This window comes from Phoenix dactylifera, chromosome 11 (genome assembly GCF_009389715.1).
Source record: "Phoenix dactylifera cultivar Barhee BC4 chromosome 11, palm_55x_up_171113_PBpolish2nd_filt_p, whole genome shotgun sequence".
In the NCBI taxonomy this organism is placed as follows: Eukaryota; Viridiplantae; Streptophyta; class Magnoliopsida; order Arecales; family Arecaceae; genus Phoenix; species Phoenix dactylifera.
The window spans coordinates 10,548,478-10,570,128 of record NC_052402.1 but is presented as its reverse complement, the minus strand read 5'-3'; the positions used below and the strand labels follow the sequence as shown (position 1 = coordinate 10,570,128).

Sequence of the window (21,651 nt, the reverse complement as noted above, 5' to 3'; positions counted from 1 at the left end):
CCTGGGTTGTTACAAATGGTATCAGTGCGGATCCGGCCCATAACCTATGTGGACTAGGGGACACTGCAGCACAGATCCATTGGGGCTGACCATGGGCCAATCATGGTGTTTGTGATTAGATTTGAATAGATATGAACCCTTAGCCTGATGAGGACGTCAAGGGCTTGAATAGGGGGAGTATGTGAGGATCCGTGCGGGCGTGTGTTTAATCCCACATCGGTTATTCGCTAGGTAGATCTTGGGTACTTATACAGGATCAAGAAACTCAAATAATAACTTCCGGCTAGCCATTTTGAGAGAGATCCTGGGTTGTTACAATATCAGTCTACATCAATTATATCATTTTAGTGAGTTGTCGATAGAGATACAACCCAATATCTTAACCAAGATGAAAACCTTGATACCTAGTATCTTAGAAGGCAGGAGACATGCAGCAGGGAATGATGACTTGCAAAACAATGCCTTGTGAAAACACTGCAAACAAGCATATGCAACGCACATTAGAGACAGCCATTACTAAGATACCATATATTGAAGAGAAGGTTGTTCATGCCAAAGACTTAGTGGTGATCCAAGATCTGGGACTTGGTAGAGATTTAGGAAAAAGAGAATTACACAAGCAAAATAAGGATCAATAAAAAAAATCCATGGTTTGGAATAGATTTTGTAACTTACAAAAATGAAAACTCCATATCATAAACTTAGAGTGATTCACTAGTGGGGAATTTATGAGAAAAGTAGGAAGAATTGGAGAAATATACTAACCGAGCAAAGCAAGAATGGTTGAGAAGAGCTTAATTCTTTTTTTTTTTTTTGTTACGCCAAAATGTAAAAATGATCCATGTCAAAATTCAGGAGTGATCTAAGAGTAAGAAATCCAGTGATCTAAATAATATAGAATAATTGGAAATATGGCATGTGAGAAAACTCACTTGTTTCATTTTTCTTTGTTATAGAGAAAAAGGAATAAACCATATAACTGAATAGGAGTGATTTATGGATCGCGATTTAGGAGAAATTTCAGAAAAATTAGAAGAGAGAAGTATGACAACAAATCGGAATGAAGAAGTGTGCAATTTAGGATGAAGTCAGATAATCAAAAAGCACAGAAAAATTTGCATAGAAAAGCAAATGACAATTTTGGAATAAACTCTGAATAAGATTCCATTATAGAATTATGGAGATACATGAGAGCCTTTAAGGGTGTGGCAGGGATAGACATTGACAGACAAAATCTTTTAACAAATACACCAAACTTAGAACTCTTGTTTTTAATACAGAACCAATCAGGGAGTTCATGGTGGCAATAGGCTTTGACCCAATGACATGTTTAACATATCACATGTACCATCCTAGTGCTTTAAAAACAAAAGCAACTCTTGTGATGCATACTCCAATGATACACAAAGATGGTCTAGGTAAACTTAGAATAATTTGTAGCTTCATAATCATAGATGAAGATACTTTGAACCATTAGAATACATGATTGGTTCTTATGAATATTAAACAATGCAACTTGCATATTTGTAGTATTGATCTTGAAGAAAATTATTGAGATGTAAGTACTACGTTATAACTCAGGCAGTTAATTGATACTAGATTAACATTATTTAGAAAAGTAACTCCTATGGAATATCCAATGAAAAAAAGAGAGAAAAGTTTCAGTTGAGCAAGCATCAATTTTATAAATACGCATCACGTAAAACGTGTATCATGGTGATATAGCAAAGAAATTAAAGTGTTAAGATGGAGCAATAAGATTAAATAATAGGTTGATGCATGTATCCTCTTAGAGATGAAGGGTTAGCAAGGTCCCCAGCACAAGACACCAGCAAACATCACGCCAACTAAGCACCAGTAATGACATGTTACTACATATTATGCTAGAAAAATCCCAACACAACATGCTGTCGAACATTATCCCAGTAAAACCCCATCATGACACGCTATTGCATGATATGGTACTGTTCAAATAATTTAATCTTCCCTTTTATGCATTCGACACTAACCATTATCAAAGAGGAGGTACCCTAGAGCTTGTTGCTTGCAAATGACAAGCAATATAGGATAAGAGTGGGGTAAGGTGAATGCTACATTGTAATTTGAAGTTCAGGAAAAGCAGGTTCAAGGAAATTATGAAACAGAAAATTGAGGGACAAGAGATCCCTCAAACAGTCGCTTGCACTATCTTGGATACACTTTTCACAAGATGGAGACACAGAAGAGACTGCATTTTTTGAAAAAGTTAGACGGGATAAGGTTGGAGATATGCCTGTGACCGGCTTGCAGCTCTTTTAATTTCCAGTGAAATAACCCATTTTAGTTATCCTGGATTTGCATAGGATCGTAAACAAAAAGCAATCTTAGACAAAGCTTACAGTTCTATAACTGCTGATGTGTACGAAACAAGTACCAAACTCTGCCGTATATATTAGAAAGTGTTTTCTCTTTAAAAGCTACATGGGCAGAGGAAATGCCAATCTATCTTCTATAAATAGGAGTCTCAAAAGCAATGCTTTGGAAGTTCGCTAGTTAATTATCAATACAACATGGACATCCAACAAATAAAACATTACGAAAGCAGAAGACTAGAAAACAGGCAGCAACTCGGCCTGTTAAGTAGAAGAAGTATAAGCAAAGATCTGAGCAGAGTACCAGTATGCGAAGCTTTCTCTCACCCTAGATTCGGGAGCATCTGGATAGGGTCAATGAGCTGAGTCTGCTGTGGCGTAGCTCCTCCTCCTGGTCCTTCTCCTCCTCCAGTGATAGCCACACCAGTCCCACTGCCCATGGAAGCCATAGTGGGGGTGCCCCTGCTCTCCAGGAGGCGCCACATGTACCAGGCGCCGACGGAGCGGTAGGGCCGCCAGCGCTCACAAAGCTGCTCCATCTGGGACGGGCGGGGGATATCCTCGAGGCCATAGAGCATCTGGACGCCCTTGCGGACGCCGAGGTCGCTGACAGGGAGGACGTCGGGACGGTGGAGGGAGAAGATCATGAACATGTGGACGGACCAGGCGCCAATGCCCTTGACCATGGTGAGCATGGCGAAGAGGGAGCGGTCGTCCATGCCGACGATGGCGGCGTCGGAGAGGATGCCGTCGTGGTACTTGCGGGCGAGGTCATGGAGGTAGCTGGACTTGCGGCTGGAGACGCCGATCTGGCGGAGCTGGTAGGGGGTGAGGGCGAGGACGGCCTCGGGGACGACGCCGGCTTCGCCGCCGCAGAGGGCGAGGAAGCGGGCGTAGATGGAGGCGGCGGCCTTAACGGCGAGCTGCTGGTAGAGGATGCTGCGGGCGAGGGAGTGGAAGGGCGGGTGGAGACACTGGAAGGTCGGGGGTTCTTGGGCGTCGATCACGGAGGCGAGATGGGGGTCCGCCACCCGGAGGTGGCGGAGGGCGGTGTCGATCTCGCCCTCGGCGGAGAGCGGCCGGGGGACGACCCGGAGGAGGGGGGCGCGGCTGTTGGCCGCCTTCTTGGTGGGGGCGGAGGAGGAAGAGGAGTCCAGTTGGGGGTCTCCCTCCGACGAGACCTTCCGGATCTTTCGAGGGCGGAAGGGGATCTTTGCGGTGCCGGTGACGGCGGCGGTGGCAGAGGGGGATTCTTGGGCGGCGGCGGTGGAGAGGTGGGGCTGGGAGAGGGTTTGTTCCCCCATGGGTGGAGAAAGACGGAGAGGAGGAGGTAGGCGTGAGATCGGGGAGATGGGGATCGGGTGCGGGTGGGGTTGCGGCCAGGGGCGTTGGGTCATCCCTCACGGGAAAAAATTAACAGAAATTTGAAAGTAAAAAACGATAATGGGAGAGGGCCTGCTCTTTTTACTGTTCTTGTTAGTTTTTACCTGTGAGTGTGAAACCTTTTTTACGATAAGGCAGGCAAGATGCCACTAAACTTTCTTGATTAATTAAGGCTTAAGTATAAGAGATGCGTGCAAAGGTACCGTAACCTGCGGTCCAAGGAGAAGGGCGAACAGAAGTCGGTCTTTCAGATGCCGACAGAAATTTGTTTCAGAAAACAACGCGAACGCAACCAGTTTGTAAAACATGTGAGAATGCAAACCTTCTGTGAAAGGACTCAAGCTGCTATTCAAGAGAGGAACTGTGAAGATTTGTCTTTCAGGCATCAACCAATCAGCAGCTGCAAAATTGCAGAGCTATGTTTCTGCTGTTCAGGTTACTGTCCTTGGAAATCAATCATTGATGGGAAGAACCAATGTCTAGATGAGTCCAAGAAGGATGAAGCAGGGACAGAACAGAAGCTTCTTAGGATCTATTCAGATGATTGGGCTGAAAATTCAATGGAATTCATAGGTTGGGCTGGCACAATCAGTAAAATTATAAGACTACAGGCTAGAATGAGCTTATATTCATAAATATTCAGGAGAGGCTTTGAAGTCGTGGAAGAATCCTTCAGGCATGGATAATCAGAGCGGCACAAACAATTCGTCTTCCAAACTGAACTGCATGGAATCTACGAAACAATTAATCGTCATTCAAGACAATGTTCAACTTCTTGATTTTTGACCAGATTGAGGTGAAGGCTTAGAGATGTTTACCATAACAGCGGATTGGCTGGTCATTAAGATAGCAGAGTCCATTCTTGGCGACAGCAGCAGCTGATGCAGTTTTGTTTAGAAAAATCCTCGAATTTCTCTCCTTCCGACATGCCCAAGCGAAGGCAGCCATAGCCATGCGGATGATTGGTCGATGATTCTTTGGAAAAGAGCTTTTAATCCACACAAAAAAGAAGGATTCAAGCCTGGGGGGAGGCGAGCAGGCATTCAGACTTGAACAGAAAGCATTCCAGATTTCTTGAGTGAATGGGCAAAATTAATTAAAAGATGATCCACTGATTCTCTATGCTTGCCAAACATCTCTCAAGTGTTGAGCTTGTTTTTTAAACAGAGAGAATCTGCAAAAGAACAAGTGATTCCTCTTTTGTTAATGAATTGTTGAAGAGAAGCCAGGGCAAAGCCATATCTTTAACATCATTTCTCCAAACTGAACGTTTGCCAAATCAAGAGAGACCTCAGCTAAGAGATTTCTGACTCAGTTAATTCAGCATGAGCTCTTTGAGAGGCCGACGGTGGCTGGTGATTTTTCCATCAAATTAATCTTGAGGTGAAAATTTGAGATACCCCTCCTGATTTCTTTTCCTGCATGCTATATGGAGAGGGAAACAGTACATTCAAAGGTGCTTCACGAAGCCAGGTGTCCTTCCAAAACAAAGCTTCCAATCCATTTCCAACTTCATAGCGAATCCTGTTCCAGAAGGGTTGGAGACCCTTTTAGGCTTCCAATATGGGAATAACTTGACTTTCTTATAGTAGGCCCAATGGACTTCTCTTCTCCAAGGACTTGGGTCATTTTTAAGGTATCCTCAACCGTATCTGGCAAGAAGAGATTGCTTCATAAGTTGGAGATTTTTGACGCCAAGGCTACTTTTTTTTTTTCTTTTTTTTTTGTCTAAATAAACTATTCTCCAATTTACCTTCGATGAGATGCTTTTAGAAGATGCTTGATTCTTCTTCTAGAGAAAACCTCTCCTGCACTCATCAATTCTTTTAACCACCCAAGATGGGTGTAAAAAGAGACATGACGTATAAAGGAATTGAAGAGAGAACTGATTTAACGAGAGCGAGTCTACCTCCAAATGAGAGAAGTTTGCTTTTCTAAGTGAGCAACTTAGATTCAATTTTCTGAATGAGAACCATCCAATCAGCTTTGGTAGGCTTTTTCGTGGCAAGTGATGAACCTAGGTATTTCAAAGGCAGCGGTGAGTAGCCACAGTCGAGCCATTTGGGACATCTTTGTCCAAGAAGAGAGATTTCTACCATGTCCGAAACCGAGTTTTTTTGATAGTTAACTAGTAGCCCTGAAACAAGTTCAAAAGAATACAAATGATCTTCAGGATGATCCATCTTAGCTTGAACAAAAATGAGTCTCATCTGCATACTACCATGTTGTGCATCTTACATAATGGATCAACAACAAGGATAAATAAGGAAGGTGAGAGTGGGTCTCCTTGCCTCAAACAAGGTCTATAAGGTATCCAATCATTAATATCACCATTGTAGTTTTTTTTTTTTTTGTATATTAAATTTCTCTCTGATCCTTGCGTTTGATACCAAGGAGAACATTGTGGTTGTAGTTTTTTATAATCTAAACAATTTTTTTTTTTATTTAACCCCCATCATCACCAATATACATGAAAATGACATCGTCGGGATGATACCACAAAACTAATGCCAATGTTTTCTCCATGCATGGGCCCATCCTTCCTTTTCAAATAACCAATCATCTCGTGGAGAGTAGAATCATTGGTCTGATCATACAAAGGATGTGGACATGAATGCTTGGCAAAAAGATGCCCACTCCGTGAAGCAACATCTTGATTGATTCTTCATTTTTAAATTTTCTTGATACAAATATTAATGTTCTGACAAAAATATATAAATATTACTATGTTAAAATTAAATTATCATATATGCATCTATACTTTTCCCTTTTTTTCTCAAAAAAAAAAAAACAAAGCGTCGTTTTGCACTCTTGAAAATGATTCCAATATAAAAATGATGAATATTTACAAATTTCATGTCACTTCCAATATAAAAAGTCCAGCAACTATCGTATGCTAAATCCAATTCTTAACTGAATAATTAGCACCTGCCTAAAGCTAGCATGACACCTAGTTCTCATCGACAAGGTCAATGCATCAAGACTAGCAGTTGCAGGATGGGAATGCTCGTCCAATCACATATTTGTCATCCTAGTTACGTTTGTCCATGGATTTTAGATCAACACGGGAACCAATTTAGTTTTTGTTTCCCCTGGTCCACATGAGGTCCACAAGCATGTATATGTATCCGTTGTGGACTGTGGATACCCTTAATTTTCCCACCTTGCGTACTCCCTTGCCCTAACAGCATGCAAATTAGCTGCCATGTCTGTGGATGATCAAGTCGATAAATTATCCTATGTTCAAATGCCACCTTCAACATCATTTATGATCTCAATGAGTTACTCATGGGCATATTGTTGAAAGAAAAGTATGAAAAACAAAGCAAAGTCTCAACAAATATAGGCCAAATCTAAAATATGCTATATTGTGGAAGAAATTATTGCTTGGATCTGGTCCATGATTCCCTACCATCTCAGCAATCCTTCCACTTCGGCCATTCCCTTCTAATAATTAAAAAAATAAAAAAAAAATAGATCTTCCATCACTCATAAAAGCTGTCCGGAAGGTATTATTTGGGTTTTTTAATTTTGTATATATATTTATTACCAAGCTAAGGATTCAAATCCATTCAAATTTATTCATAAGCACCACGATTAACGTGGGGTCAGCCTCAATGAACATATGCTGTAGTGTCTCCTACTCCACATGGGCAACAAGTCGGGTTCGCTTTGATACTATTTGTAACAATTCAGAACCTCATCAAAAAATACTAACCGAAAGGTATTATTTGAGTTCTTTGATCCTGTATAAATACTCAAAATTTATTCAACAAATAATCAATGTGAAACTAACGCACCAATGACTAAGATGATGAGATTATTGAGATGGCTGGTAATCACTAGTCCGATCTACAACTAATGCTAGCAGAGCAAATCTAAACAAAAATTTCTTATATTAGGGAAGGAGTAATTATGACCTTGTTGCACATAACCAAGACTGAAAGGAAAATATGAGGACCGAGGCATATTGAGCACTATCCTTGCTTTCTTGGAGAAGTTCCAATCACCTTATTTTATGCAAAAGCTTTAGGCTTGACTTTTCAATGAACAATGGCGAATTCAATTTACTCCAACAACGCAGGCATACAGATAATTTCCCAGGAACTTACTTTTTCCAGAATTAAGATAGAAGATATTTCTGCTGGAATCGAGATTAGTGTGGGGCTTGAAATCCTGTGCTCGAAAGCAACCCACCCTCAAAGACTCTATCAATTACGCTTGTTCATATTCTAGTTCCTTAGAAAATCACAAAAAACAGATTTTTAGATCATTGGACGTGAAAACGCCTCATTATTTTGAAGAAACTCAACAACTTAAATATAAAATGCTAGCTGTTACAGGCTCATCAACGATTAAGAAGCAAGGTAACGAATCAAATTTAAATTCAAATTTAAATATAAAAATCAAAGAAAAGAATCTCGTTCTGGTGCACACCTCTCCCCAGTCCCTAATACCTTCTGTAGATGTCTAAATGAAGTTTTCTAGCCAATATGATACTACCTGTCAGTGCTAGAAACAGAAGCACAAGACATTTCCATCCAAGAGAGTTTCAAAATTGAATTTTGTAAAAGTCACCATAACAATTTTTATTTTTTATTTTTCAAAAAACCCAGAACAACAAGTTAAGATTTGCAGAATACACCTTCCTTCAAAAACAAGGAGGCAAGCTTGTCCCTTTTCGATCATTGCACAACCTCATGAGCTGGCGTGCGAATCTCTTGATTTCTAGGGCAAGTTCCACGTGCCATGTTAAGTAAGACATATTGCAAAGGTTGAAAACAAAAAAAAGGAGATGATGGCTTTTACCTGTTCTTAAGAATACAAAAAAAACCTCGTCGTGAATACAGACAAAAACGTTCCAGCTCATGGGTATTAACCAATTAAGAGAGGGCAACACGATGGTTAAGTACAGCCGAAACAATTGCAATCACTTCCTCCATGTGGAAAGCAAGCGCCATGTTTTATACTTCCACGTGATCTCATCAAGTTAATTTAATATGGAAAGTGGCAGCTAAATGATGCCGCATCAAGCACCCATCCATGACTGGTAGGTGGAGCCTTGAAATTATTTGGCTGGGATATATCAGATTACGAAATAATTTGATAATTTTTAAAAATTATTTAACTAAAAAATTATTACAGGAGAAAATAAATTTTTACAATGTATGTTTGGTTGGTGAAAAAATTATTCTTAAAATAGCATTAAAAAATATTCTATATGAGATAATCTTATATAAAAATATTACAAAACTTTCAACAATATTGTTGAATAAATGCTATTAATATTGAGAATTTCGAATATTGAAATATATTTAGATGAGTTAATAAATATTTTTAAATTAATTATATTTCTTATTAAAAATAAATTTTAGCATATTTAGTATATAAATATTTATTTATAAATAATTAATATATTTAATAAGTACATTAATATATTAAATATATTGTTATTTATAAATATTATTAATCAATATATTATTATACTTATAATATATTAATATAATAAAGTAAAAGTATTATTGTCAAGAAATGATATTTTCAAATTATCTTCATTCAATAATGCAACGTAAGAAAATAATACTATCAAACAAATACTTTCTCTAGCGGTTCTTCTCTCTTTGGAAAATAGTTATGGGACCACTATTTATTTTTTTATTTTTCTTATCTACTTTTGGCACTAAACATCGTAGCATGATGTGGGATTTATGTTTGGATTTTTTGCGTATATATCCTTCTAAATATTAAAATTTGCATGAATATCCTCTTAAAATTGATATTTGCATGTATATCCTTATAAAATACTTGTATTGCATATATACTTTTTATTTTTTTTCTTAGATATGAGTCCACACCATTTAACACCATCAAAAAATTAACAGTTTAAAATTAAAAATAACGAAAATATTTTTAATGAGCAGATATGCAAAAAGAATCATGGGCAACCCTCACCTGTTAGAAATGGCATTTAGTTCACTCCACCTTAGCCATTTTCTAATTTATCTATCTCCTCAATGCCGCATTAATTTAAAAGAACTAAATGCTAATCCTCACCAATTAGGAGCCTGATTAGCCCCCCACAAATCACAATATAGCAAATCTTGTTAGGAGACGAGATACGAAGGAGACCAGAAGCCATTTCGGAACTCCCCAATCCAAGTCCCCAAAGCCACCTGCTAACCGGTCGGCACTTAACCAAACAGAGAAAATACCTCGGAGCCCCGACAATGGCACCAGAATGGGTCTCTATGTCACGTGTTACGTTACAATTGGTGGTTCGCCCATGGACCCACATTTCCTCAGGCTATGTGGGGTGGAGCATTTTGGTATGTCGGGGCCGCGTAGTACTGAAAGACCAGGGCCATCCGCGTACGACACATGGCCCCCTCGGGTTCCCCCCCCTCAGTTTCTTTCTCTCCTCCGCTCATCCGCTTCTTTCTTGTCCTGGCCGCCACCCCTTGCCTCTTCGAGATCGAATCGAGGCGAGGGCGAAAGCGAGAACAAGTGAGGGAGGAAAACAGTAGCGAGCGAGAAAGAGGAGAGGGAGGAGAGAGAGAGAGAGAGAGAGAGAGAGAGAGAGAGAGAGAGAGAGCATGAGTTTTAGAGGGGAAGAGAGCGGTGGGGAGGATGGGAGGGGGGACCTCAAGAAGCCCTTCCTCCACACAGGTAGCTGGTACCGGATGGGGATGGGATCGAGGCAGTCGAGCTTGATGGATAGGCTCGGCTCCTCGGCCTCCGTCCTCCGCGATTCCTCCGTCTCCGTCGTGCTTTGCACCCTCATCGTCGCCCTCGGTCCCATCCAGTTCGGCTTCACCGGGGGATACTCCTCCCCTACCCAGGACGAGATCATCAACGACCTGGGCCTCTCCCTCTCCGAGGTCAGCCTACCAACCCTTCCTTTTTCGTCCCTTCCTCGCTTCTTTCTACTCTGGATCGAGGTTTCTTACCGGATTTGATTGATTTTGGGTTGTGCTAGTTTTCGATCTTTGGCTCGCTTTCGAACGTGGGCGCCATGGTGGGAGCAATAGCCAGCGGACAGATTGCGGAGTATATTGGGCGTAAAGGGGTTAGAAAGCTTTGATCATTTTGTTTTTAATCCTCTTTCTGGACATTTAAAACCTCATCTTTTGTTATCTTTTTCCTTTTTACACTCTTTCAGGACCATCAAAATCTATTTTGGTTTTTTTTTTGCAGTCCCTGATGATTGCTTCTATTCCTAATATAATTGGCTGGCTCGCCATATCGTTCGCCAAAGTGGGTGATTGATTTTGTTCATGGCTTTTCTATTTTACCCCTGAATTCAGAATTTTAATAGGCTGTTCTGAGAATGGATGTATTTGCTTCTTGTCCATGCAGGATTCGTCGTTTTTGTACATGGGTCGGTTGCTGGAAGGATTCGGAGTCGGCATCATATCCTATACGGTTTGTTACAATTATTCAACCCAAAATATAGTGAACTTACTAAACATACATATCAATTGGTTCGCTTGATCTATGCTCTGATATATGCTTTCAGGTGCCTGTATATATAGCAGAGATAGCTCCTCAGAATATGAGAGGTGGTCTTGGCTCTGTGAATCAGGTTAGTTTTTGCTTGTCAAATTTCTTGTTCTTCTGATATGGTCGTTCTTGGATATTGATTACTTTCTAGTAAAAGTTAGATTTGAATCATCTTGATGATTTCCACCTTGTTTGCAGCTCTCTGTAACAATTGGTATTTTGTTTGCTTATCTGTTGGGTATGTTTGTTCATTGGAGGTTGCTTGCAGTGATAGGTAATGCCTCGCTGTTCATATGTCTTGTCTTTTTTTCTTCTTCTCATGGAGAATTCATCATAAATATAAGTTATTATTCAATGATGCACAGTTGCCTTTGTTATTGTGGTGCCCCTGAAGCAGTGTTCTCATGTGGATGTTTATGTTATCTTAGATGAATGAAAACCAATTCGCAATTTGATTCATATTTTTCTCTAAGAATCGTGTTAATGGGTTGTCCAACTGCAAGTTCTGTACTTTTGTATAATCACCAAAACTACCAATTAATTGATTTTTGCCCTTATCATGGCTTGCAGGAATCTTACCATGCACAATCCTGATACCTGGTCTGTTCTTTATCCCGGAATCTCCAAGGTGGCTGGTAAGATTCATGAGGTAATGGCCAACTCAACAAAAATGAAAGCTTCTTTATATAACTAATCTTCCTAATCCAGGCAAAAATGGGCATGACGGAAGATTTTGAAGCTTCCCTTCAAGTATTGAGGGGATTTGATACTGACATTACTGTGGAAGTGAATGAAATCAAGGTATTGCCTTGATCTTCATCCATCCTGTAAACATCATAATTACTTATTCATTTGTTGGTGCTTCTCTCCAAGGTGGTGTGTATATCTGAATCGAGTGAAAAGCTATGAGCATTCAGTCCAGCTATAGGCTAGCTTCTAGAATATTAAGATTCAACTTACTTTGTGCAGAGATCAGTAGCATCATCAAGCAGAAGGACTACGATCCGGTTTTCAGATCTTAAACAAAAAAGATATAAACTTCCTCTCTTGGTAACTTTGCAAGCTTTCACTTCTAGTTTAATTCAATTCTCTTTTGCTAGCAACAATTTTTTCTAATGAGGAATTTTTATGTCTTGTAATTCTGCAGATAGGAATTGGTCTACTTGTATTGCAGCAGCTAAGTGGAATCAATGGCATCTTATTTTATGCTGGCAGTATTTTTAAAGCTTCTGGTATGTCCAAAACATTTAAAAAATTGGCATGACTTGAAACTTTGACGTGACTTCATATCTTACATCGTTGAATACTGTTTACTCAAATTTACAAGTCTTCTGGAAGCATGGAGCTATTGAAACAAGGTTCATCATAATTCAGTTTTGTCTTCTAATTGGACTAACTCATGGATTTGAACTTCTAATTGGAATCGCTAGTGATCCTTTTCTTTTTGTTGTGAAAGACTCTTTTTATTCTTTAGCCTATTTCAGATCAATGCATTAAATTGCTTCCCTAATCAACCTGAGGAAGAAGATCAAACCAGAAAACATTATGCGAGAAAACGTGGTTGTATTTCTTATAAAGTTTTGAAAACATAACCATGATAATCTCTCTTTTTAAACTCAAAATACCGTCTCCAAACTTCTCTAGGTGGGGTTAGAATCCTTAAGTTTTCTCCTCAATAGAGAAAGAACATGACCTTTTGGCTGAAAATAAGAAACCTCTTATGAAGCGTTTGATGATCGACCATCCTATGTGGTGCTCTCATGGGCTCATTTTGTGGTAGGAAAATGCCACGCGTATCATTTCTAGACTTGTACTCCTATTTACATCTCTTTTCTATTAAGAGTAGGCTCTCTCCTAGGATATTTTCCCCAATGAGCTGGTGTATTACTTAATCTCTAGATTACTTGAATTAAAGGTCCACACCACTTAAATTTGGCACCAACATGACATTCTATAGTCTGATAACTTTTTTTCTGATTTCATCCTTGCATCAAAATGATCACAAGTATGTGCTAAACAAAAATCTCCAAGGTGCTTTACACCAAAAGTTAAAGCATACCGTTCAATTTCTTCATTCTATCCTGTCAACTTGAAATTCTCGCATTTATCCTTAGATCTTCAAGGGGATTTGATTCCGATGGAGGGGCTTGATTATGTGAAGATAATTGCCTTCTTTTTTATCCATTTATTCTCTTCTTGTGACCTTAAATTTCTTCTAAGGAAGCTGACTGATGTAGAAGTTTTTATGCCCTTAGCCGTTTCCTAGAACATAAACTGGAGAGTCTCCTCCAAGGAATTGTTGCAGCACTTTTGGTAGTACTGCCATGTAGGTTTCCCTAGAAAAGGACAAAGAAGCGCAGATGGATTCAGTACTCAGACCCTTTTTACCTGAAAAACTATTTCCTTAAACTCTTCAAGTTTACTTTCCAATTATCAAGTGCCCTTTCCAACTTCTCACACTCGAAACAATCTGTGGTCAGTCCTCTTACCTGCTCTTTGGAAAAAAAAAATGTTGCATTATGTCCATCATCTCATCACAACCTAGTTTTCCCCATGTATCCAGTAAACACCATATGGGGAATAAGCGGTATATCAATATTAACATGTAACAATTTCTCCAATTTGCCTACTGAAATCTTACAACTTTGCTCTCGTGGAAACATGTCTTAGATCCATGGTTGGTCTAAGAGGATATGAGTTGTAGTAGTTGGAAAGAGTCACCAAACTTGTGCACTTGATATTTCCCCAACACGACTTAGTAGACATCTTGTTCCAACTTCAAACCATGTTTTTGTCGTTGTGCCCTAAATAAGATGATGAATTGGTTTTGATCAAGGTATGCTGAACCGACCGGAACCGGTCGGTTCAGCCTGTACCGAACCGGTGCCGACGGGCACCGGTATGGTACAGCGTATAAAAATGGTTCCGACCCAAACTGGGTTGGAATTGATTGGTTCCGTACTTGTATCGGCGCAAACCGGCATGGTTCGCACCGGTCCAAGCACATTTTCCCCGCGCGTGGGCGCGCGGGGAAGAGCGCCCACGCGGCTGGAGCCCGCGTGGGCCTCTTAATGCCACAGAGTGGCTTCTGTGGCATTTAACGCGTCCGCGCGGATGCGGTTTATTTTATTTTTTTTGGGGAATCGCGCACGGATGCGCGAGCGGAGAACGCGCGCCCGATTCCCCAGCAGGGAATTGCGCCCGCGCGCGGCACCGTGCCCACTCGGGCTGCCAGCCCGTGTGGGCCATTTAATGCCACAGAGTGGCATTTGACGCGTCCGGACGCGTGCGGACGTGTTGTTTTTTTTTTGTTTTTTTTTATGTCCGCGCGTGCGGGGCCGCTCGCGCGGCTCCTGTTCGGTACCGGTTCCAAGCCGGTACCGAACCGGAACCGTACCGGTGCCGGTGCTCACCGGTACGCCAATATGGTCGGTCCGGCGAACCTTGGTTTTGATTGTCTTGGTCTTCCTACGGCCCTTTTGGATGATATAAAAAACTATCATATTTTGTGCATGCTTCCATGTTTTGTTCTGATGAATAAAGTCATGGTTTCCACTAGTTGATAAAAAAATATCATATGTCCACTATCAATGACTGAATCGTTATGTTTCCTATGGCATATTAATTTAATGCGAAAGTTTGCTTTCTTCTAAACTTCTTTCTGTGCATGCTGCCATGTTTTGTTCTAATGAATAAAATCATGGTTTCAAAAACTCTCGAAATCGGATGGTACGACTAGTACTGCATTGTTCCAGTGCAAAATCAGCATCGATACGAGTGCCAAGACACTAAAATAGCTGTATTGGTACGCACCGGCTGTACCAGTCTCTACCCTTGCGTATCGGCAATATCATATAGGCTGTACTGGTCAATGCTTTTTCAATTTTTTGACATAAGCTAGTTTTGGTGTATATATATATACCATTGGTATTGGTACTGCACCATTCTAATGAAAAAAGGGTACTGGGATTTAAAATCTTGAAAAGAATGCTTGACCATTTGTATCACCCAAATTGACATGTTTTATGCCTAGCTCTATTTCATCAACTGCTGGGCAACAAAATTTTGACCTAGCAATTTGAAAAATATGGCCTGTGCAAACATGATAGCCAGCCCATATAGCTTAAGTTTTGCCCAGATCCCAACCAATTGCCGGTAATTCTAAATATTTGATTTGTAGGGAAACTATTTGATGGGCATCCTTCCATTTAAAATTTTTGAGAAAGGAGGGGTAACAACCCCATCAAATAATGCCGAGGGGCAGAAATTGAACCTAGGTCTCTTGTATCAACACCGAGAGATTTCACCAACATAGCCAGTTGGTACCCTCTACTTCTCACTTCCTTTTTCAGCTACAACTTTAAACCTGCTTTCTTCTTTTTCAACTCTCTACTGTCCAGTGTCATTAGCCATTCGTGATATTTGGGCTGAACATAGTTGTAATGTCATTTGATAAGTGCTCGCATATCTTTGAAACTTATCTTTCTCATGTAGTGCTACTTGATATATTTTCTCTGTGGTCCTTAATCTATTTCCTAATAATCCTAATTTGTATAAAAGCACCTCTTTCATTTTGTCAATTTGCTTCCAAGATCAATTTTGCAAATATTTTCTGTAATTATTACACACTTGTATAGACAAACAGATACATAAATGAGCCACTTGATTTTTATCCAAATTCTGCACAAACCAAACTAAATTTTGCCAAAGTAAGCCATTTTCGATTCAAGACAAGTAACTGCTGAAGTGTGCCCTTTGGGTTTCATTGGTCAATGTGATGCAAACTTGTATGCCTTGTATCCACCTGAAAACTGTCTCTGAGCTCCTTTTCTTTGTTGAACCTCTGAGCTCCTTTTTGACTCTCATATGCAACTTAGTTGCCATGTATTCCATTTCTGTCTCATGCAATAACAGGCCATTGATCGCATATGTTCTATTCTGGAGCTCATTACTTAACCTAAAGTCTGATAACTGGCCTTACTTGTGTCATCACTTGGTACTTATTCACAGCTGCTACTCAATGACACAAATGCAGAATTTTCTGTAAGCTAGGTGACTAGAGCTGCAGTAGGGCATGGGCATCAGTTATAACTATTCATTGTTCAAAACATTAATTTGTTTACTATAAATTTTCCTTTGTAGATAATATGCTTCTATTCCTTCATATTTGGTTGGGGTATAATCGAACTATAAAGCCAAAGCTTGAATTTTGAATCAGCCTTGATGACATTTCCTAACTTGAATCTTGACATATGTATTTTGATCTGGTCTGTACTTATACTTTTTGGAATGTGGAGATGTGGGCTTTTTGTTACTTGACATTGTGTGAATTTATTATGCTCCTGCATATATGGATTTTTTTGTCCCCTCAGCAGAAATAGGAAAAAATTATTGTGCCTTATCCATTATTGAAAGATGTAATTAGTTTTCAAGTTTCCAATCTCTGATTCTGTCTTGAACAGGTCTTTCAGATAGTAACTTAGCAACATGTGGTCTTGGGGCTATTCAGGTAACAATCATATTTTCTTGGTTCTGAAACATAACATGTAGTTCATGATGTTGTCAAAAAAATATAATTTATGATTTCCTTGAGTGTCATGTATATTTGATTTATTATTTATCACTTATTAGTGCTGAATGTTGTTCAGGTTGTTGCCACTGGAATTACCACTTGGTTGCTTGATAAAGCTGGTCGACGTCTTTTACTTATAGTGAGTTTATGCAACAATTCTTTTTCTCCTTTTATGCAGGTTGATTACTCTTAACAATTTATGAAAAATTGTTTCCTTGGATGCAGATTTCCACTGCTGGAATGACTATCAGTATTGGGATCGTTTCTGTTGCATTTTATCTGAAGGTAAGCTACGTGGTTCGCTGTTTTGCAGATTATATGCACTTTCAGTTCTGCTTTATACATGTTGTGTAAATTTATTTGTTGATACTGGTCATCATCAATTTTTTAGGTCATGAATATACTTTATAACCACATATTAGGTCTTTTTTTTAAAAAAAAGATGGAATTCTGTTCTCATGTTTTCTATGTTCTGTTAAAAACAGGGTGTTATTTCTGAAGATTCTGATTTTTATTTTACGCTGAGTGTGCTCTCGTTGGTTGGACTTGTGGTATGCTTTTATATGTCAAACTCCTTCCGTAATCTCTACATGTAAAGTTCACTTTGGTCATTTAAGCCATTTATGTTCCTTCAGGCTTATGTCATTTCTTTCTCTCTTGGATTGGGAGCCATTCCATGGATCATAATGTCTGAGGTATGTAAACTCATCCTTCTTGGTAGTTTATCATGCAAAATTAAAGTTAACTATGAATCATATGATCTGTCTCATAATTATCATCTATCAATAAAATAATAACCTAAACAGAATCATGATAATGATCTCCTTCCTGTTTTTGTTTTTAACTTCTAGAGACAAGGAATGCATTTTAGCTTTCCATCCATTTGTCTTCCAAATGTGATGCCATTTAATTGTTAAGAACATAATTCACCTGCACAGAGTCCAAGTGTGATAATGTACCCTTGCAATTTGATCATGTTACGGCTTATTGCTTTTGTACTAATAGGGGATGAGGATGTGTCAGCATTTTGGAACTCCTTGAATAATGAACACTTAACCATCATCAGTCGCCTAGGCAAAGCCTACCTAGGGCTTTGCTGGGCTATGCAACTTGTCAAATATTTAGATACCTGTTCGGTTAAGTGCCCACGTCAAGCTGTGTGATTTTCTTACATTTATTATTTGTTATATATTATTAAACAATTTCTTGTGTTATAAAATATATAACTTAATTATTCATATCAACGATTTAAATCTTATAGGATGGGGGCATCCCGATTTCTTCATGAAACGGAGCACCCAGCTGTCCCACACCGCCCCAATGACCGTCCCGATTGAGCATTGTAGTAGATACCTTCCATCACTCTCCACTTCTTCCCTTTATTTCCATCTTTCTTTATTTTTTTCTTCTTCTTTCTTCTCTCTCTTCCTTCTTTCCTTCCTTTCCTTTTCATCTTCCTTCCTTCCTTCCCTTCCTTTTTTCTTCTTTCTTTCCCTGCTTCCCTTGCTTCCTTCTTTTTCTTCTCCATTGTTTCCTTTTTTTCTCTTTTTCTTTTCTTCTTCTTTCCTTCCTTCCTTTCTTTTCTTCCCCCTTCCGTTCTTTCTTTTTTCCTTCATTTCTTTCCTCATTCCTCTTCTTCCCTGTATGGATGGTTTCAGAGCCACACCCCTCTTCTAGTTCCCTTGTTTTCTCACAAGTACGTGATGCCCCCTTCCCAGTGGGATTAAACACTATGAAATATCACTTAATCAATTAGATTGGAATTAACTCATATGTGCTTATTTTATGCTCGCCTATGCTTAACTAAATTTTAAGTTTAAACCCTTTAATCGGCTACCGTCATTCTGTTGAATTATCAGGACCCTAGCAAGGATGCTTATTGTCCCATATATGAGTGAAAAAAAACCTACTTATCCTGTGATCTTCTATTGTTTTTTCTATACCCTCCTCTTTTTGTCCTCTTTCTACTCATTTTGGTACACGATTCATTCCTCTTATTTCTCATGTACTCTTATTTTATTACTTTTATTTCTATTCTTTTCTTTTCTTTTCTAGTTTCTTCTTCCATTGTTCCTTTCCCCCTTGGTTTAACTTTTTGTACCTCTCTCCCTCTCCTTTAATGTTTTCTTGCAAGGACTTTTGTGCCGGAACCGAGGCCCGGATCGGTTGCCCGGCGGCAAGGGTTGGTGTGGCCCCATGTTGTTCTGTGCCAGGCTCGTACCGACACAGTAGAAGGGGCGGGGGAGAAGGAGAACAGGAGAGAGAAAAGGAGAGAATGAGGAGAGAGGGAGGGTGGCAGAGGGCTAGCGAGCCGCGCGGAGGGGTGGAGGAGGGGCTTCGCCTTAGGGACCCTTATTTCGAACGAAACAGAAAAACCAGATGGCTCCCCGCCCTCCGCCATCCAGCCTTCACCTCCCTCTCTTTTCCTTCCTCTCCCTCTTCCTCCCTCCCCTTCTCCTTTTCTTTTCCTCTCTTTTCTTCTTCTTCTTTCCTTCCGTTGCCGGTTTTTTGTTTTGGTTGCCGGAACCGTCCTAGTTCGCTGCTAATATGGCTCCAGACGCTCCGAACCGGGCAGTTTGGGACGGTTCCACTGACCATGTTTTCTTGTTTGGCTGAACCTACCTTGTTCTTTTTTCATTTGTTTTCTATTGCTTTACTTTATAGTTCTCTTCCCTTTTGTTTTTTCATTTTCTTTTGAAAATCTGGTTGAACCTGTTCATATGATTCTTCATTTTTCATGAACCATCACAAATTTTCTCTTTCCAGTTTGACACCGAGCAATTGCTTGAACTGCCCATGCGAAACTTTGCACCCCCTTGGTCATCTTGAAATCGAGTATAACCTCCAAGCTAGGAAACTATGATGTCCTGTAAATAATGAGATGTGGAAGATATTGTTAATAATCCTATTATCAAGGTATGATAAAAATGATGCCATTGCTAATGAGCTTCACCAATTCGCTTATGTAAAAATCCTTTACCACAGTCCTGAATAATACTTTCATGATGAAGTTTTGAAGATGGAAAATGCATTGGTGCAATCGCCAATTGCTTTGGAGCAAATGCAAATAATGTTGTGCTCATGATTGAACATATTACATAGAATGAGTATCATGTAACTGGTTGATGGTAAAGAATATGAGAATTCAATTCTTTTTTATCTGCGAGGGTGTCAACTTCTTACACCTATCATTGATTTGAGAAAAGAATCTTTTTTTTTAACTGACAGGTTGATGAGTGGGTTGATGATAGTGTGCTTCCGTATACTAATTATAGCACAGTGTTTTTAAAAGTCAATAGTCAATTAGATGTTGTTTAATTTCTGGTATTTGTCAGAATGACTTTGCGGGTTACTTTCATGATTGGTCCTTTGTTTGTTATGATTATTGTTTAGAGATCATATATAGCTATTGGCTGGATTCAGGTGTCCTAAGATTGCTATGATCAAGTTAGAGTGATTGGTGTCTTTTCATGCAAGACTTTATGGAGCTTTGATTTTTGTTATTTCTTTTCCTTTCGGTTCTTATCTGAATCATCATGAGTTGCCACTTATGTTTGAACGGAAGTTCTTAAAGGTAAAAAAACGGAAGTGAATGTTGTATAAGCAGACGATCTTATGTTTGAACTTGTTTTGTACTATTTAGACCACTTTTGCTAGCTATTCATGAAAAAACCACAAAAATCTTTTTTCAGAACTTCCTGGGTTTCAAGTCTGACAGACCAGTATACCCTAGTCTTAGAATGCTCGTGAAAAAATATTGTCAAATGACAAAGTTATATATTGTAAATTGGCTTGCCATTGTAAATTTTATTTGAAACTGTAACTTTTATTTTAGATGCACATTGCTTACTATTTTGCCATTGCAGATACTTCCTGTTAATATCAAGGGCCTTGCTGGTAGTGTTGCAACACTTGGCAACTGGTTGAGTTCATGGGCAATTACAATGACTGCTAATTTGCTTTTAAGTTGGAGCAGTGGAGGTTGCTCTCTCTCTCTCTCTCTCTCTCTCTCTCTGTGCGCGCGCGCGCCCGTGCACGCGTGTGCATGCGCATGCAGGCACTTGCATTTTGTGCTTGTATGCGCTCTGTTCATTGCAATCTAATAAGTCATAATTCACCTTCACCAGGGACCTTTACCATCTATGCGGTCGTTTGTGCCTTCAGTCTAGTTTTTGTGATCCTATGGGTGCCTGAGACCAAGGGAAGAAGTCTCGAGGAAATTCAATGGTCTTTCAGATGAATTCTCTAAATGTCAACATACTATCCATTCGATCGTGTGATTTCTTGAGATGAATCCAGGTCATGCTCGTCTGTGGGGGGAGAGATCAGTATGCACAGATATCATATTCAAGCTCCACCACTTGCCTGTTGAGTCAGATGGCAGGGCCAAGTTTGCTTTCCAATTTGCGTCATAGACCTTCTTGTCATTTTATGTAGATCTTCCGGAATTGGTTTAGAGTGAACTCTGCTTGCAGCGGGAATTGCCAAAAGCACTGAAATTAATATTTATTTATATTTTATTCAATTTCCATATGATGAGATGAATAAAATGTAATGCAACTTCGCAATCTCGAAATGGAATATGAAATATGTGAATTTGATCACTCTTGGCATGGACCTGGGCAAGGAATTGCTCGAGGCAGCGGTTATGAACAGCAGGGCCTTTTCAGGTGAGCAAGGTGGCCAGTCTTCTCCCCCAGTTGCCTGCATCAAAAGAAAACAGTTTTGTCAATCTGAAGTGTAATAGATAGGATGCAACTTGAGATTCAAGGCAGTGGATGGAAATTTGTTTGAAAGGAATGAATGGTTAAATAATTTAAACAGGGAAGATAAAAGAAAGCTTTT

At 39.5% G+C, this 21,651-nt stretch overlaps 2 protein-coding genes across 2 annotated transcripts; one reads left to right on the top strand and one right to left on the bottom strand.

Moving 5' to 3' along the window:
- Positions 1-2,399: 2,399 nt before the first annotated feature.
- On the bottom strand, positions 2,400-3,779 carry LOC103714995 (probable DNA-3-methyladenine glycosylase 2). The gene has a single exon (XM_008802494.4). It carries the CDS (start codon positions 3,746-3,748, stop codon positions 2,675-2,677), a length of 1,074 nt encoding a protein of 357 aa, XP_008800716.2. The 5' UTR covers positions 3,749-3,779; the 3' UTR covers positions 2,400-2,674.
- Positions 3,780-10,166: 6,387 nt separating this feature from the next.
- LOC103714996 (sugar transporter ERD6-like 6) lies at positions 10,167-21,410 on the top strand. The gene is made up of 17 exons (XM_039131561.1): positions 10,167-10,612; positions 10,711-10,800; positions 10,929-10,988; positions 11,091-11,156; positions 11,251-11,316; positions 11,433-11,508; positions 11,805-11,869; positions 11,943-12,035; positions 12,204-12,284; positions 12,382-12,466; positions 16,697-16,743; positions 16,883-16,945; positions 17,032-17,091; positions 17,292-17,357; positions 17,442-17,501; positions 20,673-20,787; positions 20,934-21,410. Exons 1-17 carry the CDS (start codon positions 10,328-10,330, stop codon positions 21,044-21,046), a joined length of 1,491 nt encoding a protein of 496 aa, XP_038987489.1. The 5' UTR covers positions 10,167-10,327; the 3' UTR covers positions 21,047-21,410.
- Positions 21,411-21,651: the final 241 nt, after the last annotated feature.

Excerpts from the sequence above, each read along its gene's own strand:
- LOC103714995 (XM_008802494.4), bottom strand. The coding sequence starts at position 3,748 with ATGACCCAACGCCCCTGGCCGCAACCCCACCCGCACCCGATCCCCATC.
- LOC103714996 (XM_039131561.1), top strand. The coding sequence starts at position 10,328 with ATGAGTTTTAGAGGGGAAGAGAGCGGTGGGGAGGATGGGAGGGGGGAC. Across the intron at positions 10,801-10,928 it reads AGTATATTGGGCGTAAAGGG|TCCCTGATGATTGCTTCTAT; the intron begins GTTAGAAAGCTT and ends TTTTTTTTGCAG. Across the intron at positions 12,285-12,381 it reads GATATAAACTTCCTCTCTTG|ATAGGAATTGGTCTACTTGT; the intron begins GTAACTTTGCAA and ends GTAATTCTGCAG.